Below are 22,048 nucleotides of genomic sequence, written 5' to 3' on the forward strand. Positions count from 1 at the left end.
CTAAGTTAGGATCGGATGGGGAGGCGGCGGGGGAGCGAAGCAACGGGGAGGGAAGCATCGGATGGGAAAGCCGTCGGTGCTGCTCTCACATCAGCAGTATTCTGCTGCACTGATGGATCCGGCACAAATGCAGTACAGTTCAATACAGTTCACAGGCATCGCGGCAAGCTCCGGTCACATGCGGTCATGTGACCGGAGCATGTGACAGCTTGTGACCGGCGCTTGCCGCGATGCCAGTGAACTGTATTGAACTGTACTGCATTTGTGCCGGATCCGTCAGTGCGGCAGAATACCGCTGATGTGACCTGTCATTACACCTAATGTAATATCATCACCCCGCCCACTCCATGTGATAGCCGAGTGTGTAAATAAATTAATTAAAAAAACGACGTAGGGTCCCCACCAATTTTGATAGTCAGCCAAGATAAAACACCTGGGGGTTGGTATTCTCCCTCTGGGGGGAACATAGTTATTCCCCCCCCAGGGTAAGATTAGCAACCAGCAGCCGCTCCAGATTTGGCACATCCTTTAGATGCGCCATATCTGGCGTTTATCCCGGCTCATCCCAATTGCCCTGATGCAGTAACAATTGGGGTAATAAGGGGTTAATGACAGGTGATAATTGACACCTGTCATTAAGCCCTGGATTGGTAATATAGTATTTACAGTAGGTTTCGATGGGCGTGGCCTGGACGGCAATGTGAAGAGACGTGTTTGTGGAGCTCTCCTGCAAACTCCCTTGATAAATCCCTGAATACCGCTGTTATCACTGCCTCAGCCGGCTGTCAGGAAGATAAGGTGGTGAGGACTTGTCTGGGGTGAGTCTGGTGGATGCAGAGTGCCATGGTCCGTCACAGGCAAAAAGATAATGGAGGCGGGAAAGTCCCCAGCTCTCAAGATGGTGCCATGATAAGGCAGGAAGCTGAGAAAGTTAGTGCAGCCTGTCAGGAGAGGATGCAGGTCGCGGCAAGGCTGGAGAAATTTGCCTGGACTTCAGAGAAATCACTTCAGCATACAGATAACAGGTGAGATAGAGGAGGGAGAAGACAATGCCAGCTCTGATGAGATGGGGGATGGTGAAAAGCAGCAAGATAAGACAGGAGAAGTGGAGAAAGCACATAGTGCACAGGAGGCTCCAGAAAACCCCACTTTAAAGGACATTTTTGCAGTGGTGTCTTTTTGTAAAACAGCTCTGACTACCCTGACGAAGCAAGTTAAGGGATTACAGGCAGAGGTTGCTGACATCAAGAAAGACCTCAAGAAAGCCGATCTGAGAACAACGGCTGTAGAGGAGAGAGTGGGGATAACAGAGGATCATATTACAAAACTACAAAAGTCTGAAAAAACATTTGCACAGCAGATAGCTGAAATCATGGCAAAAAATGATGATTTAGAGAACCGCTCTAGAAGAAATAACATCCGAATTGTCGGCATCCCTGAGAAAGCGGAAGGAAGAAACCCCACTGAATATGTAGAAGACTGGCTCAGGGGGAAAATGGGTGCTAATGTCTTATCCAAGCTCTATGCCGTGGAACGTGCACACAGAGTCCCGATGCAGCCACAACCAGCAGGCAGGGGCCCTCGCACTATGCTAGCCAAGCTCCTCAACTACAGGGACAGGGACACTATACTGCGAAAGGCAAGAGACATGGAGGATCTTATGATTGACGGCCAGAGAATTTCCATATACCCGGACTACTCCATTTCTGTTCAAAAGCTACGTATGACTTTTACAGGAGTAAAGAGGTGCCTGCGAGAGATGGGGGTGCAATACTCAATGATGTTCCCGGCAAAGCTAAGAGTGACGGCGTTGGAGCGGGTGCACTTTTTTACAACTCCAGAGGAAGCCATGCAGTGGTTGGACGCAAACGAAAAGCGGATCCGTTTGAAGGAATGAGCTGACTGTCTGAATCTGCAGTGTGTTGGAGAAGGCCGGCTGAGGCTCTACAACATCCTTAGGAGCTTACAGGGGACCCTTCTTGTTTTTTCTTTTTTTTTCTCCTTCCCTTTGGGATTGAGGTAGTATGCAGGGGGAATGTGAAGGGTTTGATGTGAGCTTCGCAGGACATGGGGACTGCCTAATTAGGCGCGGTGGTGGTATTTACAATTTGAGATTCCAGTTTAATTACTGTTTGCCATTTTACTGTTATATTGGTTGAGTGGAATATGATTATACATAGAAAGGGGGGGAGTGGAGAATTGTTGGAAAAGGGACGAGTTTTAAAATGTGTCTAAGAGGGGAAGGCGAGGGAGGTAGGGGGGAATTTAGTAGGGATTATGGACCAGGTTTGGAAAACCCGATGCTTCACGGGAGTACTCGAAAACACGAAGTGGTGGGGAGTAGGAGGGGAGGGGAGCAGGGGGGGAGGGGGGAAAGGGGTAGGGTAGAGGCAGCATGGGGAGATACTACAAGGTTTGATGGTTTTACTGGGTGGGATAATGGGGTATAGAATTAAGGTGTTGAGTTGGAATATTAGAGGGTTATCAGATAGGTCTAGGAGAGCGGCAATAATTAAATATGTTCAAGACCAGAACCCGTCAGTAATATGTCTACTAGAAACGCATCTAACAAAGGAGACAACACATGTTTTAAATAGGAGATGGGTGCAGAAGGCCTATCACTCCACCTTTTCCAACTATGCAAGGGGTGTATCACTGCTGATCCATAACTCTGTGCAATATGAAGAGATAGAAGTGTATGTGGATAAAGAGGGACAGTGTGTGGCCGTCAAGTGTAAAATATTTGGCAGACTCATGTGTATAGCTGCAATATATATACCACCTCCATATAAGTGCACCAAACTAAGGGAGATAAGGGAGTTCTCTGAGAAGGGGGGAGTAATCCCTTTTTTACTGGTGGGGGACTTCAATAATGTGATAGACCTGTACTGGGATAGGAGTAGTAGACCTCCAGGTATTCAGGATAGTTCTATGACTTCGTTTGGCACTCTTATTGGGGAACTTGGAATGGTGGATGCCTGGCGAGTGAGGAATGGGAGGGTATCCTGCTTCTCTTGTTATTCGGCTTCACATAACACTCTGTCCCGCATTGACATGGCTCTAGCTAGTGATCTGATGGATGCAATGATAAGGGACGTGCAATATCTGACAAGAGTGATTTCAGATCATAGCCCAATTCTAGTATCCATACGACGGGGGACCCTGACAGGGGGAAGGAGGGGAGAGTGGAAGCTTCATCCAGTATGGATCCGTCATATTAATATGGGGAATATAGAACGGGATCTTGGGGATTTCTTTATCCACAACGAGGGTAGCACTGGTCCGCTGGTGGTATGGGATGCAATGAAGGCATACCTCAGGGGGCTCCTGTTCAGGGATATCTGTAAACGTAAAACACAGACGAGGCAGGATGAGAAAGATAGCCTGGAGGTCTTAGATAAGGCAGAGCTGGAAGCAATCCGGAGTACTACTACGGACGCGAAGCAAAATCTTAGGCAGGCGCATGAACAGGTTAATAAGATGCTTTTGGAGAAGGCGGTAAGGAAGCAGGCATTCCAAAAATTGCATTTTTATGAGGAGGGGGAAAAAGTTGGTCATCTATTATCGGTCATAGCTGCAGCTCAAAGGAGTAGTTCATTTGTGCATGGTATGGACACGGTGGAGGGGACACAGGTCACTGAGGTTGAGGAGATCCTTGGGGTCTTTAAAGATTTCTATCGCACGCTATATTCTTCTATTGGAGAGATGAGGGTGGAAGAGGTGGACTCATTTCTTGAGCGAGGTGAGCTTCCGGTGTTGTCTGTGGCGGATAGAGATAAACTGGAGTCACCTATTACTATTGATGAACTGGAGGGCGCTCTGCATGGCATGAGCAATGACAAGGCACCGGGAGCAGACGGGCTACCAGTTGAAATTTATAAACAGTTAGAAGAAATCCTATTACCCAAACTATTGAAAGTCTTTGAGGTGGCGGAGGGGGAAGGTGTATTGCCTGAATCTATGAGAGAAGCAATAATAGTAGTAATTCCTAAGGAGGATAAAAATCCGAGGCTTCCAGACTCATATAGACCCATCTCGTTATTAACAGCGGACGTGAAGCTTCTGGCTAAGGTGTTGTCAAACCGGCTGACTGGAGTTATATCTAACCTAATACATATGGACCAATCAGGGTTCATGGCCAATAGGTCGACAGCTGCTAATATCAGGAGATTGTACCTTAATCTACAGTTGCCGCCTGACAACCCTGGCCGGAGGGTGATCGCTTCGCTAGATGCCCAGAAAGCGTTCGATAGTGTTGAGTGGGGGTATCTGTGGAAAGTGTTGCAGCATATGGGTTTTGGCCCAAGGTTTGTAAAGTGGGTGCAGCTGTTGTATAATAGGCCTACTGCTAAAGTTAGAGTTAACGGTATGACCTCCTCAGCGTTTGAGTTGCACCGGGGAACGAGGCAGGGCTGCCCACTATCGCCGCTCTTATTTGCTATTGCAATAGAGCCTCTGGCGGCGGCCATTAGGAAAACAAAGGAGATCCATGGATTTAAGTATGGGCATTTAGAGGAGAAAATAGCTCTTTATGCTGACGATTTATTACTTTTCTTGGGGGATCCATCAGCCTCATTGGATCATGCCATGCAGATAATAGAGAAATTTGGAGAAGTTTCGGGACTGACCATTAATTGGTCTAAATCGAGCCTCTTTAAAGTGGATGGGGAAGTAGCCTGGACAAATGAGGATACTGGGGCTAACAAATTGAAGAATGTGGACGAATTTAAATATCTAGGTATCCAGATATCTCTGCCAGTAGAAAAATACTTACAGGTGAACTTATGGCCTCTCCTTAAAAAATTGAGAGCCAAGGTGGATGCCTGGAACAAGCTACATTTGTCAGTTGTTGGAAGGGTTAATTTGCTAAAGATGGTAGTAATGCCTAAACTCCTATACATACTGCACAATGCCCCTGTTTGTATTTCAAGGAAAAGATTTAAAGGGATAAACTCGCTGTTTAGGGACCTGGTGTGGGGTAAAAAGCAGCCTAGGGTGCGATTAGAGACTTTACAAAGGCCGAAGGATGAGGGGGGTCTAGCAATCCCAAATCCGGAATTGTATTATATAGCGGCGCAATGTCAACACCTCAGGGGTTGGTCTGATCGAGAGAAAGATGGGGGCATTAAAGAAGTACTGGAATACATAGTGGGTAGAAGTCCATTGGTAATGGGACTAGAGGATGGTGCGGTGGGGCTCCTGGGTAGAACATCTCCTACAATGGCACTTATAAATAAGACCTGGGATAGGCTGAAAAGGGTGAGAGGGGTGACCCGGTTAACTAAGTTTACACCTATCTGGGATAACAGTAATCTCCCGGAAATTCAGAAAATGGGGAATATTGAGGAGTGGAGACGCAAGGGTGTGATATACATGCATCAGATATTGGACGGAGGAATTGTGAAGTCGTTCCCGCAGTTACAGAGTGAGTTTCAGTTACCGGCGTCCGGCTGGCTTCACTACAGCCAATTAAAACATGCGATTGCAGCCCAAGAGGCTAAACAAAGTGTGGCCATACAGACTGACCTGGTACTGGAGTATGTGTGTAAGGGCGGAGGAAGCACTAAAGGGATCATTTCTGGCACGTATAAAGATATACTACATACCTTCATTTTAGACTACCCAATTAAAACTAAATCTAAATGGGAGGAGGAAGTTGGGCCGATAACGGAGGAGGTGTGGGAGAGTATCTTAGAGTATATCCCTAAACTTTCCATGAGCGAACCAGCCAGACTGTCTCACCTATACGTGATTCACCGGGTATATAGGTCTCCTTTACTGATGTTTAAAATGGGGTTGAAAAGGAATTCGGAGTGTCCAAGGTGTCAGGGATCTGACGCAGGTATTTTTCACATGATGTGGTCTTGTCCGAGACTGGTCTCCTTTTGGACTAATGTTGGTGTCACACATAACGACGACGACAACGACGTCGCTGCTACGTCACCATTTTCTGTGACGTTGCAGCGACGTCCCGTCGCTGTCGCTGTGTGTGACATCCAGCAACGACCTGGCCCCTGCTGTGAGGTCGCCGGTCGTTGCTGAATGTCCAGCTTCATTTTTTGGTCGTCACTCTCCCGCTGTGACACACACATCGCTGTGTGTGACAGCGAGAGAGCGACGAAATGAAGCGATCAGGAGCCGGCACTGGCAGCTGCGGTAAGCTGTAACCAGCGTAAACATCGGGTAACCAAGGGAAGACCTTTCCCTGGTTACCCGATGTTTACGCTGGTTACCAGCCTCCGCTCTTGCTGCCAGCGCCGGCTCCTGCACTGTGACATGTGGCTGCAGTACGCATCGGGTAATTAACCCGATGTATACTGTAGCAAGGAGAGCAAGGAGCCAGCGCTAAGCAGTGCGCGCGGCTCCCTGCTCTCTGCACTGTGACATGTAGCTGCAGCACACATCGGGTTAATTAACCCGATGTGTGCTGCAGGAGAGCAAGGAGCCAGCGCTAAGCGCGGCTCCCTGCTCTCTGAACTGTGACATGTAGCTGCAGCACACATCGGGTTAATTAACCCGATGTGTGCTGCAGGGGAGCAAGGAGCCAGCGCTAAGCGCGGCTCCCTGCTCTCTGAACATGTAGCACAGCGACCTTATGATCGCTGCTTCTGCTGTGTTTGACAGCTAAGCAGCGATCATAACAGCGACTTACAAGGTCGCTGTTACGTCACCGAAAATGGTGACGTAACAGCGACGTCGTTGTCGCTGTCGTTTAGTGTGACACCAGCTTTAGGTTATCCACAAGATAGGAAGAACATATGGGTGTGTCCTCCCCAGGGAACCAGTGATATGCCTATTGGGATATGTTGAGGAGCTTGGGGTGGAAAATACTATGAAAATTGTCATTGCTAGGCTGCTATATGCGGCAAGAAAGCTAATCGCCAGGTCCTGGATTAAAAAAGACCCCCCGACCAGGGGAGAGTACATTAAAAGGGTGAAATGTATTCTTCAGCTGGAACGGGGAGTATATGAAAGAAGGGGGAATGTTAAAATGTTTGAGAAGCTATGGTCTCCTTGGCTGCAATGCGAATAAGACGAGTGATGGACCAATAAACTGGTCTGGGACCGGGATAGCCGTCTGAGACCTCTGATGTGTATGTTTTGTTTTATTTGTGTTACTAGTTGTTCCTCTTGCACAACGGGATGGTTGCTATACTACAGTTGAAGGGTATCCTAAGTGTGTACTAAATGGGATGTAGTATCGGGGAGAAGTGTTGCTGCCGGGGTGGGGGAGGGGGCGGGAGGGGGAGTTAAAGGGGTAATAGATGTGATAAATTTAATTTGGATGCCGATTTGTTATTCTGTTGTATGTATTCTGTTTTAATAAAAAAGTATCTGATTTAAAAAAAACAGTAGGTTTCGATGAGATCTCTATATTACCAATCATGTAATTAAATAGTTAATAAAACACACACAGATAAAAATCCTTTATTTAAAAATAAACACACAGACACCCTCTTTAACCAATTTATTAACCCCAAACATACCCAGCTCCGACATAAATCTACAACCGAGGTCCAACGCCATCTCTGCTGTATCCAGTCCTTGTACTGAGCGGTGACATGAAGCTGCGCTCAGAGCGAGAACCAGCACAGAATGACAGCTCTGAAGCCCGCTGTTATCGGAACAATGATGTCAGAGCTGTCATTCTGCGGCTCGGCATCTCCCTGCCATCGCTATACTGTGTCAGGCAGCGATGACGTCATTCAACACATTGTGAAACCTGCCTAATCCCCGCCGCATGAACTCCCAGTCATTCTGTTGTTAAGCGGCGGTAGAGAGAGGATTAAGACTGCTTTCACACTTGCGTTCAACGCAATCCGCCGCTATGGAGAATAGCGCAGTCCGTTAACGCACTGCGCTATTCTCCATAGACTTGTATTGACGACGCACTGTAACGCAAGTGTCTGCGTATCATCAGCTGGACGACCCTGAGTCGTTATTTTGACGCAGTGTCGGGCGGAGGGAATGCTACATGTAGCGTTTTTTGGGTCGTTAAAATAATGCACCTTGACGGATTCCGTTGGAATCCACCAAGGTGTCTAATGATTGTCTATGGTGGCGGATTCAGCCGCTATGCGCTAAGCGGCGGAATCCGCTGACTGATTCAGTCACGTTCTACTGAGCATGCTCAGCATGTTCAGCAGAACGATCTAAATCGTTTAAAATCACTCCTGGTCTCTCTCTGTCGGTCGGTCTCTCCCTCTCACCCCCTCTCTCATACTGATCACTGGCGCGGCGCTGCACAGCTGTCACACTGCTCTGGCGGCTTCTCTTTTGAAAATGCTGGCCGCTCATTATTCCATCTCGTATTCTCTGCTTCCCCCGCCCACCGGCGCCTATGATTGGTTGCAGTCAGACACGCCCCCACGCTGAGTGACAGCTGTCTCATTGCAACCAATCACAGCTGCTGGCGGCGAGTCTATATCGTGCAGTAAAATAAATAATTTTAAAAAACGGCGTGCTGTCCCACCCCAATTTTGATACCAGCCAAGCTAAAGCCACACGGCTGAAGGCTGGTATTCTCAGGATGGGGAGCCCCTTGTTATGGGGAGCCCCCTCCAGCCTAAAAATATCAGCCAGCAGCCGCCCGGAATTGCCGCATCTATTAGATGCGACATTCCCGGGACTCTACCCGGCTTATCCCCAATTGCCCTGGTGCGGTGGCAATCGGTGGTAATAAGGAGTTAATGACAGCCCATAGCTGCCACTAAGTCCTAGGTTAATCATGACAGGCGTCTGAGACAACCCCAATGATTAACCTATAAGTGAAAGTAAATAAACACACCCGAAAAAATACTTTATTTGGAATAAAAGATAAAAAAAACCCTCTTTCACCACTTTATTTATCCCCAAATACCCCTCCAGGTCTAACGTAATCCAAACGAGGTCCCACGACGCTTCAGCTCTGCTACATGAAGCTGACAGGAGCGGCTGTAGAACACGACCGCTCTCTGTCAGCTCCAGGCAGCAACTGAAGTGAGTCGCGCTGTCAGCGGGGACGTCACAGAGGTAGTGCCGGTGTGTGCTGTTATGATGGGTGTGGTAGTGCCGGTGTGTGTGCGGTGAGGATGAGTGCGGTAGTGCCTGCGTGTGTGGTGATGATGGGGCGGTAATGCCGGTGTGTGCGGTGATGATGGGTGCGGTAGTGCCGGGGTGTGCGGGGTGATAATGGGTGTGGTAATGCCGGGGTGTGTACGGTGATGATGGTGGCGGTAGTGCCGGGGTGTGTGCAGTGATGATGATGGGGGCGGTAATGTCGGTGTGTGCGGTTTTGATAGGTGCGGTAGTGCCGGGGTGTGTGCAGTGATGATGATGGGGACGGTAGTGCCGGTGTGTGCGGTGATGATAGGGGCTCACTCTCTCGGCTTGACGCAACGTGTTATTTCACAGGAATCCGTTGCCTTTATATCACACTATTTACAACGCATCCGTCACATGCGTCACACAACGCATTGTGATGGATGCCAAACAACGCAAGTGTGAAAGCAGCCTAACCCTCACTACCGTCACTAACATGGAGCTGAGCTGATGACTGCCTGGAACCTCGTATTGGACTACTTCGGAGGGATTTTGGGGATTTAATAAAATGAAAAATGAAGGTTTTTCTGATTTTATTTACAATAAAAGTTTGTTGTCTGTGTTTCATTTTGAATAAAGGTGTTTTGAGTGTGTGTTATTTTACTTTACTACAAGTGAATTAATAAAGTGCGGTTTCAAGCGAAGCTGAACTTTATTAAATCAGGGCTTAATGTCACCTGGTAAAATTCAGGTGAACCCCTTCAATTACCCCGATTGCCACAGCACCAGGGCAATTGGGATAAATGCTAGATATGGCGCATCTAATGGATGCGCCAAATCTGGGGCGGCTGCCGGTTGCTATTCTTAGCCGAGGGGGGCAATAACTATATGCCCCCCCCCCCCAGGGGGGAGAATACCAACCCCCAGCTGTCTGTTTTATCTTGGCTGACTATCAAAATTGGGGGGGGGGAGGCCCTACATCATTTTTTTAAAAATTATTTATTTATTGTACTGTACGATATAAATCCGCCCACGGGCGGCTGTGATTGGTTGCAGTGAGACAGCTGTCACCCAGCGTGGGGGGCGCGTCTGACTGCAACCAATCATAGGTGTCGGTGGGCGGGGAAGCAGTGAATACGAGATGGAATAATGAGTGGCCGGCATTTCAAAAGAGTACAAGCCGCCGGAGCAGTGTGACAGCCGTGCAGCGCCAGGCCGGTGATCGGTGAGTATGAGAGAGGGGATGAGAGGGGGAGACCGGTGCTTCGTTCCCTCGCCGCCTCCCCGCCCGATCCTAAGGTAGGACCGGGCGGGTAGAGAAGGACCGGGCAGCGGGAAGCGTAGCACCAGGCGGCGAAGGACAGGGCAGCGGGGAGCGCAGCATCGGGCAGCATGCATCAGCTTATTAATTGTCTGCTGGACCCTACAAAGCAGTCTGGGGGCTGAGTAAAAGGCTGAAATGGATGTATGATTGTTTTAAACAATCATGCTACCATTTCAGTCTTTTACTCAGCTTCCAGACTGCTTTGTAGGGTCTAGCAGACAATTACTCACATTTCCCATTGACTTACATTGGACTCGCTACTCCTAACGAGTAATTACAAGGATACTCGCGGAGTAACGAGTAGCCCGAATACCGTACTACTCGGCGAGTACCGAGTAGTAACCAGTATACTCACTCATCCCTAGTCACCACTAAACAGTCAGTGGGGGAAGTGAAGTGACAAAAATACAGAAATAAAATTGTATTTATGGGATAAAAAAAAAATTGCCATGTACGTACGTATATATTTACCCCTCAATATTTCTGGTGCAAGCAGTTACCATCATAAGTCACATGCTTAGTGAAAGGTCCACCTATGTGTAATCTAAGTGTCCTGGGGTATGTCAGTATATACACATCTTTTCTGAAAGGCCACATAGGCTACAACACCATTAAGCAAGAGGCACCACTAACTAAACACGATGAAGACCAAGGAGATCTCCAAACAAGGCAGAGACAAAGTGGTGAGAAGTACAAGTCAGATTTGGGTTCTAGAAAAATATCCCAATCTCTGATGACCCCGCAGAGCACCATCAAATCCATTATCATCAAATGGAAAGAACATGGTATCACAACAAACCTGACACGAGAGGGCCACCCACCAAAACTCTTAAGGCTGCTTTACATGCAGCGACATCGCTCGCGATGTTGCTGGTGAAAGCACCCGCCCACGTCGGTTGTGCGTCACGGGCAAATCGCTGCCCGTGGCGCACAACATAGCTAGGACCCGTCACACGTACTTACCAGCCTAACGACGTCGCTGTGGCCGGCAAACCGCCTCCTTTCTAAGGACGTCACACGGAAGCTATCCAATTGAAGTGGAGGCGTGGAGAGCAGCCGAAGGAAAGTGACGCCCACCTCATTGCCGGAGGACGCAGCGATGTGTGTTGCCTCAGGAACGACGAACAACTTGCAACAGCAATGATATTTGGGATTAGAACGACGTGTCAACGATCAACGATTCGGTGAGTAATTTTGATCGTTAGCAGTCGTTCGTACATTTCACACGCAACGACGTCGTTAACGAGGCTGGATGTGCGTCACGAATTCCGTGACCCCAACGACATCTCGTTAGCGATGTCGTTGCGTGTAAAGCCCCCTTTAGCCCGGGCAAGGAGGGCATTAATCAGAGAGGCATCGCAGAGACCAAAGGTAACCATGAAAGAGCTGAAGAGTTCCCAAGCAGAGACTGGAGTATCTGTTCATATGACCACAATAAGGCGTACACTCCAAAGAGCTAGCCTCTATGCAAGAACAGCCAGAAGAAAAGCATTTATTTACAGCTAATAATTGGAAGGCTCGTTTTAAGTTTGACAAAAGATTTGTGGGAGACTTACGAAACGTATGAAGAAAGGTGCTGTGTCAAAATTGAACTTTTTGGCAACCAAGGTAAACGCTATGTCTGACGCCAAACCAGCACAGCTCATCATCCCAAGAACACCATCCCCTCAGTGAAACATAATGGTTGCAGCATCATGCTTTGGGGATGTTTTGCAGCAGTGTGGACAGCATAAGAAGTCCGAGTTGAGGGGAAGATAAATGGTGCAAAATACAGGAATAATCTTGGGCAAAACCTGTTTCAGTTTGCCAGTGATTTGAGACTGTGAAGGAGGTTCACCTTCCACCAAGACAATGACCCAAAGCATACTACTAAAGCAACACTCGAGTGGTTTAAGGGGAAATGTGCAAATGTATTGAAGCGGCCTACTCACAGCCCAGACCTTAACACTAGAACTACTGGACTCGTGACACCTATATAGAAATACATGGTGCAAAGTAGTCAAAATGACTACCTCAGTAGTTCTAGTGTTAATCCAATTGAGAATTTGTGGTCACACTTGAAGATAGATGGTTTCCTCAAGTGAAGAGCAAAGTTGAAGGAGCTGGAGCAGTTTTCCATTGAGGAATGGGCAAAAATCCCAGTGGCAAGATGTGGAAAGCTCATAGACACTTATCCAAAATGACTTTCAGCTGTAATTGTCGCAAAAGAAGGCTCTACAAAGTACTGACTTTAGGGGATGAAGAGTTATGCACACTGAAATTTTCAGTTATTTTATCCTATATGTTTCCTTCACAATAAAATGAAAACCAAGTGTTCACAGTTGTAGGCATGTTCTTTACATGAACAGATACAAACCCTTAAAAAGTTACATTCCAGGTTGTAAAGTCGCAAAACATGTAAAATGCCAAGGGGGTGAATACTTTTGCAGTGCATAGTAAGGATTGGCACATATTGAGTTAACTTTTTAATGTGTAAGTGAGTATTAGTTACTTTTCAGTGGGGGGTTGAACTTCTGCATGTACTGTATGAACTGCCCCATCATAAGGAGGCAGCAACATCCTACTGAGTGAACACGCCCCACCATAGCTTAGGCTGCTTTCACACCTCCGGATTCTGCAATGCGGCACACTCCGGCACTTTGCAGGAAAATCGCAACCGTTTTTTTTTGCTGCCGGTTGCGTTTTTTCTGCATAGACTTTAATTAGTGCCGCATTGTGCCGCATGGCCTTGCGTTCCATCCGGTTTTTGCCGCATGCGGCAGATTTAGCTGATGCGGCGGCCGGATGGAACGTTGCCTAGCACGTTTTTTCGTGCGGCAAAAAAAACGCATTGCGCCGCATTCAGCTGATGCAGCGCATTTTTCAATGCATGCCTATGGCGGCCGGATGCGGCGCGATGCGGCCAAAACCGCATCCGGCTGCCGCATGCGGTTTTTGACACTGCGCATGCTCAGTAGCGTGCCGCAAACGGCAAAAACCGGACGGGCCGCAAGGGAAAAACTTATGCAAAGGATGCGGTGTTTTCACCGCATCCGTTGCATAGCTTGCACAGCCGGATTGAGCCGCAGAGCTCAAGCCGGATGTGTGAAAGCAGCCTTAGGTTTCTCAGTGTGTGAGATGTAAGGATACAGCTCTGATCCCCTGGTCTAACCTCCTGCATGATTTGAGAATGCTGCATTTAGGGCACAGATGAATCACACTTTCCAGATAGGGGAAATGTGTAGCTGTGTCACATTGCAAACCCTTCTATCATCTTTGTTCTTAGGGTATGCTCACATTAGCGTACATGTTTTATCGGATAGCACTCGCTCCAATGTTATACTTTGGGGCAATGCCGACCAATGCTTTTATTCTCGTGTCGATTCAGCATGAGAAAAAATATTGCTGCATGCTGCAATTGGCAGTGTATATAGGATGACGCACACTCATACAAGTTCAAGTTAAAACATTAGCTTGCACTCAGATGTCATCTGAGGGCAGTCCGATATTCGTAGACTCTGACAGTTGCAAGGACGGAGAAATTAAGCTCTCCATCTTTTCCTCACCAGTGCGCCGATTCTCTCATGAATCACATCACAGCAAAATGACACTCGGATCACACTTGCAGCAGAGTTTGAGCGAGTGTCATTTGAATATTCAATCCATTTTCTCGGAAGAGAGACTCATCGTCTGTATGAGGAAGCTCTTATTGTAACACTGTCAGTTCTAATTGAATGCTCCTCTCCCTCAGGCCTCTGCCACACTCACGTGTAAAAAACGTACGTTTGGTGTAGTCCGTTTTTTGTGTCCGTGTTCCGTATTTGCAGTCCGTTTTTCCCCTCCGTGTGGTGTCCGTATGCATATCGTGTGTCATACGTGTGTACGTGTGTGCGTTTTCCTGTGCGTGAAATACGTCAGTGTGTGTTCCGTGTGCAGTCCGTTTTTTGTGCGTGTTTCACATGTTTCACACATTGAGATAATGGTGATTACTTGGAATTAAATGACACATAGGTGTATGTGATTAGGACATAAATATAAGTTAACTATAAGCTCTTTCCTGCTTGTATTATGTCTTGGAGCACCTATGTGTTGAGACAAAATTGTGGCAATGCCATTATCCACGGAGGCCTTAGTGTTTTTATGTTGGATTATATCTCGTCGTTTTGGCGTTAGACGGCACATGTTGCATTATGATAATGTAAGAAGAACCAGATTGTGGGTGCATCCACTAATGATGATGCGGCCTATGCATGGTCATTTCCATACTTTATTTTTTGAGTTACGGAATTTCCCAGATAAGTTTTTTTCATACTGCCGGTTGTCAGTTGAGAGTTTTGATTACTTACTAAATATTTTACGACCTCATTTGCAACATCAGGACACTTGGATGCGGCTTTCCATTTCCCCAGAGGAGAGATTTATGGTGACTCTGAGGTAATATATTTGTTTTTTTTGTAATTTGTGTAAATGTGTTATTTTTCACAGTGAAATGTGTAATTGATCCTTATTGATGTAATCTCATTTTTGATTCAATGTTTGTGTTTTCTTATGATTGTTTTAATTTTAAAAAAATAGTGTTAATTGTAAATCATTCTTTGTCTTGTTTTCATAGATTCTTGGCGACTGGTCAATCTTTTAGTGCTTTACATTTTGATTTTTTGTTGGGGAGATCAACCATTGCCGTTATAGTACGTCACACATGCGACATGATATGGCAACATTTAAAAGAACAAATGATGCCTCAGCCAAACAGAGAAGATTGGTTGAAAATCTCTAAGGGCTTCAAGGACTCTGTTGACTTTCCTAACTGCATAGGAGCTTTGGATGGCAAGCATTTCAGAGTTAAAAAGCCACCAAACTCTGGGTCACGTTATTTCAATTTTCATAAGTTTTTTTCCGTTGTTATTTTGGCATTGGTTGACACAGAATACCGATTTATTTATGCAGACATTGGGGCCTATGGTAGTGCCTCAGATGCCCGTATTTTCCGTTCATCCAGATTAGCCCAACGCCTGCAAGAAAATTCATTATTGATCCCCCCTCCAGTTGCCCTACCTGGTACATCTGGACCGTTGGCACCATATGTGATGGTAGCAGATGCAGGATTTGCATTATCCAAACATGTTATGCGACCATATCCAAGGAGATCCATTGATGACAGGAAACAGTACTTTAATAATCGGCTAACTAAAGCAAGACGTTATGTGGAGTGTGCATTTGGTATTTTAGCTAACAAATGGCGCATTTATCAGACAACGATTCAGTTGCAGCCAACCTTTGTCACATCTGTACTCAAGGCTACCATTGTGCTTCACAATTACTGTCGGATACATGAAGGAGGAACTTATGTGGATGATGAATTTCAGATAAACCATGTTGTTCATCCCACAGGTGAACCTATGTCTCATAATTCCGTGACATCTGGTTTACAAATTAGAAATTTATTTACTGATTACTTTAATTGTTTTGATGATAATAATAATAGTGATGATTGTTAAGATTGTGATGGTTTTTTGTTGATAAAAATATCAAATTATTTTATTATAGGTACTTGGTTAATTTTTCTCAACATCTCTGAGCTTAAATCAAACAAGTATTAAAGGGGAAATGCGTTATTCAGAAACTGACATTTCTGTTAGCAACATGGTTTTCTGAATGTTGTATGTATGTGTATGTACATTTCTGTGTTAATATCATGTTTTAGGAAACTTATTTGTAACTTACAACATTAATAATGTTAATCGTCTATTGAAAAAATGCTATATTATTATTAAATATCCAAACAAAACATGCTTTTTTTCTTCAAAAACATAATCTTTTATTACGAATAAGCATATTAATCCATAAATTAAGGATGTTATTTTTTCACATCCACATTAAAAATGTACATATTGTTCATTTTGTGTTAAATTTTTCAAAACGAAAATTTTAATGCTAATCTTCATAACATACAAAATATACTTTACATACAAGAGTCATTGTAAAGAAAATGTGTGCATTGCTTACAATGTTCAAAAATGTCGCCCAATTAAGTTGCTATCATGTTGGACATTGACATAGACCAAAAAAATCTAAGCTGTGTTTTCAGAATATTATAACTAATCTAACCATCAAATTGGTTGGGTAAAACTGTGTTAATACATTTCCAAACATAAAGGCCATAAAACATATATGTGATCCGTCTCTAAGTATAATCACACATGTTTTTAAAATCTTTTCAACTCTGAGTTTGCACATTTTTGGAAATCCCTCTTTTTTAACATTTTGACACATTCATCAGATTTGTTGTTTGATTGTTAAGATTAGCAAAAATGTGCATCACAAGTCAACAAGATCTTCTAGTGAAGTAACCTGAGTGTTGCTGAGTATGTTGTTTTGTGTGGCCTCAGAAATGGTATTTTCAGGAATGGAAACAGTTGTTTGCTGAACAACATTCCTATTACTAGCTACAGTAGTGTGTGGAACAGTCTGTTGCATGCTGGTTTGTCCCAACACATTGCCTGTGGTTGAGTAGACCTGTGGATCTACATGGGTAACTGGGTATTGTGTGTGTGTATGTTGTTGACCTTGAGGATAGTTGACTGATGTTTGTAAGTGTGGTGTAGGTAACATAGTTGAGATTGGATAATGAGGCATCATGAATGATTGTGGGTATGTTGAACCTGGAAACAAATTAGGTAAACCACCAATATTTGTGGGTTGAGTAAAGTAACTAGTAGTTTGAGTTGGTTGTAAATTCATATAGTTCAAGGGTTGCTGAGAGGTAGCACTTTGTACTGTGCTTAAGGCACCAGTATTGGTTGCAACATACCCTTGTCTAATTGGTGTTGGGAATAACGTACTTGAAGCCATTGAAGGTTGTCCAGATTGTTGTAATAGTGGATTATTGACTATTACAGTTGCCATTGTTGTTTGTGTTGAAATTGTGTTTTGATTGTCTGTTGTGTTTGGGACTGTATGTTGTTGCATAATGGTACGCCAATTTTCTATGGCCTCATACACTCTCACTGGTTCCTGTTCTGCCTGACTAGCTGACAGTAGGGTCAGCATAGCAGCTCTTACACGTTCCTGTCTATCTGAAGGAATTTTGGTTAAGCTAGTTGATAAAGAGCGACAAAAACGCTCGGCATCTGTTTCTGGAATTAAAGTGTTCATTATGTGAATAATGCGTGTGTCAATTATTTCCGGTAAGGATCTCATTTCCTCAGGTCTGCGGATTCTTCTTGCACGTAGAGGTTGTGGTGCAAAACGTGGAAGTACATTTGTTTGTGTTGATTGTGTAGCTGGTGTGGTTGTTTGTTGCGTTGATGAGCCTTGGGTGTTGGTTTGTGCACTCTCTGTCCCACCCTCATGTGATTCAGTTGCTGCATCTTGTTGAGTCTCAGGAATTTCAATGTCTTCTCTGGCAGGTTCTTGTTCTGATGCTGAGGTGGCTGTAGCAGAGGGACCTGCTGTTGGTTCATCATCAGATTCGTCAAGATTATCCTCCGTTCTATAAGAAATGTAAAAACATATTACAATCTTAACATTTATGTTTGTCCAATTTTCTTCAGGGGTTTTTTTGTTTTTTTAGTTTTCAAAAAAAAAAAAAACTTACTGTGTAACTTCTAAGATGGGTGCTAGGAAGCTTATTTGTTCATAGTAGACATATCTGCGTTTGCGGCCTTGGCTGGATGAGGATGGCATAGGGTTGTACTCCCTTCGGTACTGATCACGGGCTGAACGCCAACGCCTTTTTACCAAGTCAACTGGGGAAAATTAACAAATATGTCACTTGCAACATTCTCCATAAATCTGCACACATTAATTTAAATAATGTTTGCGAAATTTAATATACAATTTAACACAATTATGTTGGTCAAATACTTAGGATGAAATATAATTTATTTAGATATTCTTCATTCAAAAACATGTTTAGACATTCACACAAAACCAAATAATATTTCTGAATAATTATATTTTAAGTCATTGTCATCTATATTTAAATTATAATTCGGTGTTTTTGCAATGACATTTGGCTAAAAATTACTCGAAATATTATTTGATACATGTAGGTAATGATATTGACATGTCATTTTAATCAATTATTTTTAGAAAAAATAAAAAAAAATTATTTTCAAGTGTGATACTAAATTTTGACAAATCCAACAGGGAATTTTAAAACACATGACAGTTTAATCAGTTAATTAAGTAAATTCATGAGGAATTCCAAGTCAGATTACAAATTTTAGTATACTTCGATTTTTTACACTGATGAAAGTTTGGTGATACTATGAAAAAAGTGTACAGGAACTCAATATATTGAGTAGTACATACACCAAATCTTCTCATAGGATTTTACACTAAAAGACAACATAACTATGCCAAAACAATCACAGTTTGAAAGTATGATTAAATCCAAATATAGATATTAAATTAAAAAATATAAAAAAATACAAAAACTTACCATATTTAGCACGCTTTGCAGGAGAACATCTAGACCATGCATTATTGGGGTACACTTCCTCAGCTACTTGATTCCAATGGCGATCAACTGTCAGTCGGTCATGGTAACCATCTACACGTGTATCCCATAATGGTGGGTGAGTCTCGACAGCTGTTATAAGTTTCTCCGTGTCCACCCGTGGTGCCATTATTATATTTCGAAGACGAAAGTTTGCTCAAAATAGATCTTGCAATACACAGAACTCCAACTTCTTGCTTGCTCACTCCTTCTGCAAATGCACAGTTAGTTTTGTGCAAGAAAATATGTTAGCAACGCCACCTGAAAGTATTTCAGAGTGTAACAAACTTTCTAATTAAAACACGGACACGGACCACACGGATAGCATACGGAGGCCATCCGTATCACGTACGTGTAAACACGGACCCATAGGATTTAATGGATCCGTGAGGACGTGATGCCGGTGGAAAACGGACATGTCAGCGCTTTTTCGACACGCACAAACGTACGCACGGAACGGACACACGCTCCGTGCGCAAACACTGACGTGAGGCTTTTTAGATTACAAATAGTATGTCAACATCAGCACGTGTCTCCGGTACGTGCAAAAAATGCCAAAAACGTACCGGAGGCACGGATGTGTGGCACAGGCCTCACTGTGTGCAGATGTGAGAGCTCAACTTCTAAGCCCAGGAAGAACAATGCCATAGATTGGGGTGCAGATATATAGGGCTGGTCAGCCCACCTGATCAAATAGTATAGGTGACAATAAAAGGCTGTAAACCGGTCACTTTCTCCTATATGTCCTCTCCTGCTTCTAAGCTGTAACATAATAACATACAGTAATATCTAAAAATCATGGATTATTTGGTAAATAGAGACCCCACACTTTTAGACCACAGGCTGAACAGATCTGAATTCAAGATTTTCGAATTGACAATGTAATAGTTATATTTTTAAATATGATCCCATCGCGAATCCAACTTGAATTTTGGTACAGACGTGGCTGGGAACATAGCAGGCAAATGTGCATTTTTTTAAATTTTTAAATTAAACGGGGTTTTTTTGAAATTTGTTTTAAAATTTTGCGTTTGTGTTTGCATGGGTAAAATATTAACAAAGATATTCTTATGACACATCTGGTGAAAGCCTGTATAGTTTTGAGTAGAATGGTGTTTATTTTGTTTCTCTATATTATTTCTAGCCTGAGTTATGAGGAGAGATGTAAAGGCAGGCAACTCCGAAATTCGCACTTTTTCCAAACTTTGAAAATCAATTAAAAAAAAAAAATATCTAGAATTTTTTTTTCTTCAGATTTTGCATTCTCTGACACACTATTACCAAATAACAAAATCTCAAAAGAATTAAAAATATAGAGGTAAAAATCATTGGTTCACTTGACATGGAATGACCCGTTAGTGTAAAGCCTCATTCAAACATAGATGTAACACAGACATCTGAATGAGGCTTTACACTGGTATAAGAGAGCTCAGGCAGTGTGCAGAGTGCAGTAAAAAGAAAAAAATCAGCTTGCAGTCCATGTATCTAATCCTATTATGTGAGATACATTCCACTTTGCCATGTATCTAAACCTATATTGTGACATTAAATTGGCAGAGCCATGTATGTAATCATATCATGTGTGATATTCTGTTGAGCTATGTACAGTATCTAATGCTATCATGTTAGATATAGTCCGTGTATCTCTTACTATCATGTGTGAAGTCCATAGATTTAATCCTATCGTCTGTGATACAGTCTGAGCTGTGTATCTAATCCTATCATGTATGAAACTGCTGAACTGAGTAATTACTGCAATTTGAGCACTACAGCAACAATGATATGACTGCTCCGCTCAGATCTCTGTAAAGATAAGTGAGCAGCTCAGCACCAGCTAATACAATCAATGCTGCCAGCCATCCTCAGTAACACTGTCACCATCTCAATATCACATTTCAGTCACCAACAAAATCTCTATTGTGATTCTAAACTTAATTTTCCTCTATCATTTTGCAAATGCCCAGAAAGTGAGAAGAGGAGTGAGGTCAGACACATGAGCACTGCAGTCATAATACGAACTAGCAGTAGACAAGGTTTTCATGGCAATTTTCAGCAGATGCTCCACCTACTGCCTAGAAGCTGAAAATATCAAAATAACTTTTCATATTTTATTCCATTAAAAAAAAAACTATTGTCACGAATCGGTGCCGCCATAGCCGCAAGCAGCCTGCTGCAGTTTCTGTTGGGCCCAGGCGCCGGCTGCCGTTTTTGTCCATGCCTCGGGTCGTCCAGCTGGCTGCTTCTTCCTCCATGTCTAAGTGTGGAGAGGCGGCTAGTGCGCATGCGCGCGCCGATTTACCCCAGCCAGAGCCTAAGACCAGTATTTCGCCCAGTGACCATGCTCAGCCTGATAGTGCCATTTCTGAGGCCAAGTCCTCGGCTCAGGCTACTGAGCATCCTCCTACACTTAAGCGGGATTTACACGCTGTGATTTCGCAAGCAATATTGCAAGCGATCGTACCCGCCCTCGTCGGTTGTGCGACACGGGCAAATCGCTGCCCGTCGCGCACAACCTTGCTTACCCCCCGTCACACGGACTTACCTGTCCTGCGACGTCGCTCTGGCCGGCGATCCTCCTCCTTTCTCAGGGGTGGTTCATGCGGCGTCACAGCGACGTCACACAGCAGGAATCCAATAGAAGCGGAGGGGCGGAGATGAGCGGGACGTAACATCCCGCCCACCTCCTTCCTTCTGCATTGGCGGTGGAGGCAGGTAAGGAGATGTTCCTCGCTCCTGCGGTGTCACACATAGCGATGTGTGCTGCCGCAGGAACGAGGAACAACATCGCTAATTAGAAGAGAACGATTTTTTGTTTTAGGACGACCTCTCCTCGGCAAACGATTTTGGCCGCTTTTGCGATCGTTTTAGGTCTCACATAAGTGTCACACGCTGCGATATCGTTAATGATGCCGGATGTGCGTCACAAACAACGTGACCCCGACAATAAATCATTAACGATATCGTAGCGTGTAAAGCCCTCTTCAGTGCGAAAAGCCTCTTTGCACAGGTACTTGGACATCGTGCCGTGTCTAAGTCCTGTGTTGTGCCTACTGAGCATGCTCACTGAGATAGTCTGATTTATGAGACTGTTGTTCAGGCTACTGAGCATGCTCAGGCACTTAGTGCATCAGAGGCTAGGTCCGGTAAGGACCTCACTGGGAATGTCCGTGAGGTGGCAGGCCCTGATAGGGCAGAGGGCATCAGGTGTCCTGATGACGTGG

At 44.6% G+C, this 22,048-nt stretch overlaps 2 protein-coding genes across 2 annotated transcripts in view; one reads left to right on the top strand and one right to left on the bottom strand.

Annotated features, from left to right (window-relative positions):
• Positions 1 to 22,048, top strand: part of LOC142312328 (uncharacterized) — a 133,792-nt gene that overhangs the window by 74,103 nt on the left and 37,641 nt on the right. The window lies entirely within an intron of this gene.
• Positions 15,890 to 18,095, bottom strand: LOC142310575 (uncharacterized). Its single transcript, XM_075348095.1, has 3 exons — positions 17,922 to 18,095; positions 16,825 to 17,816; positions 15,890 to 15,903 (listed from the first exon to the last, which is right to left on the bottom strand). The coding sequence occupies exons 1-3, from the start codon at positions 18,008 to 18,010 to the stop codon at positions 15,890 to 15,892; spliced, it is 1,095 nt and encodes a 364-aa protein (XP_075204210.1). The 5' UTR covers positions 18,011 to 18,095.

This window comes from Anomaloglossus baeobatrachus, chromosome 5 (assembly GCF_048569485.1).
Source record: "Anomaloglossus baeobatrachus isolate aAnoBae1 chromosome 5, aAnoBae1.hap1, whole genome shotgun sequence".
Lineage (NCBI taxonomy): Eukaryota > Metazoa > Chordata > Amphibia > Anura > Aromobatidae > Anomaloglossus > Anomaloglossus baeobatrachus.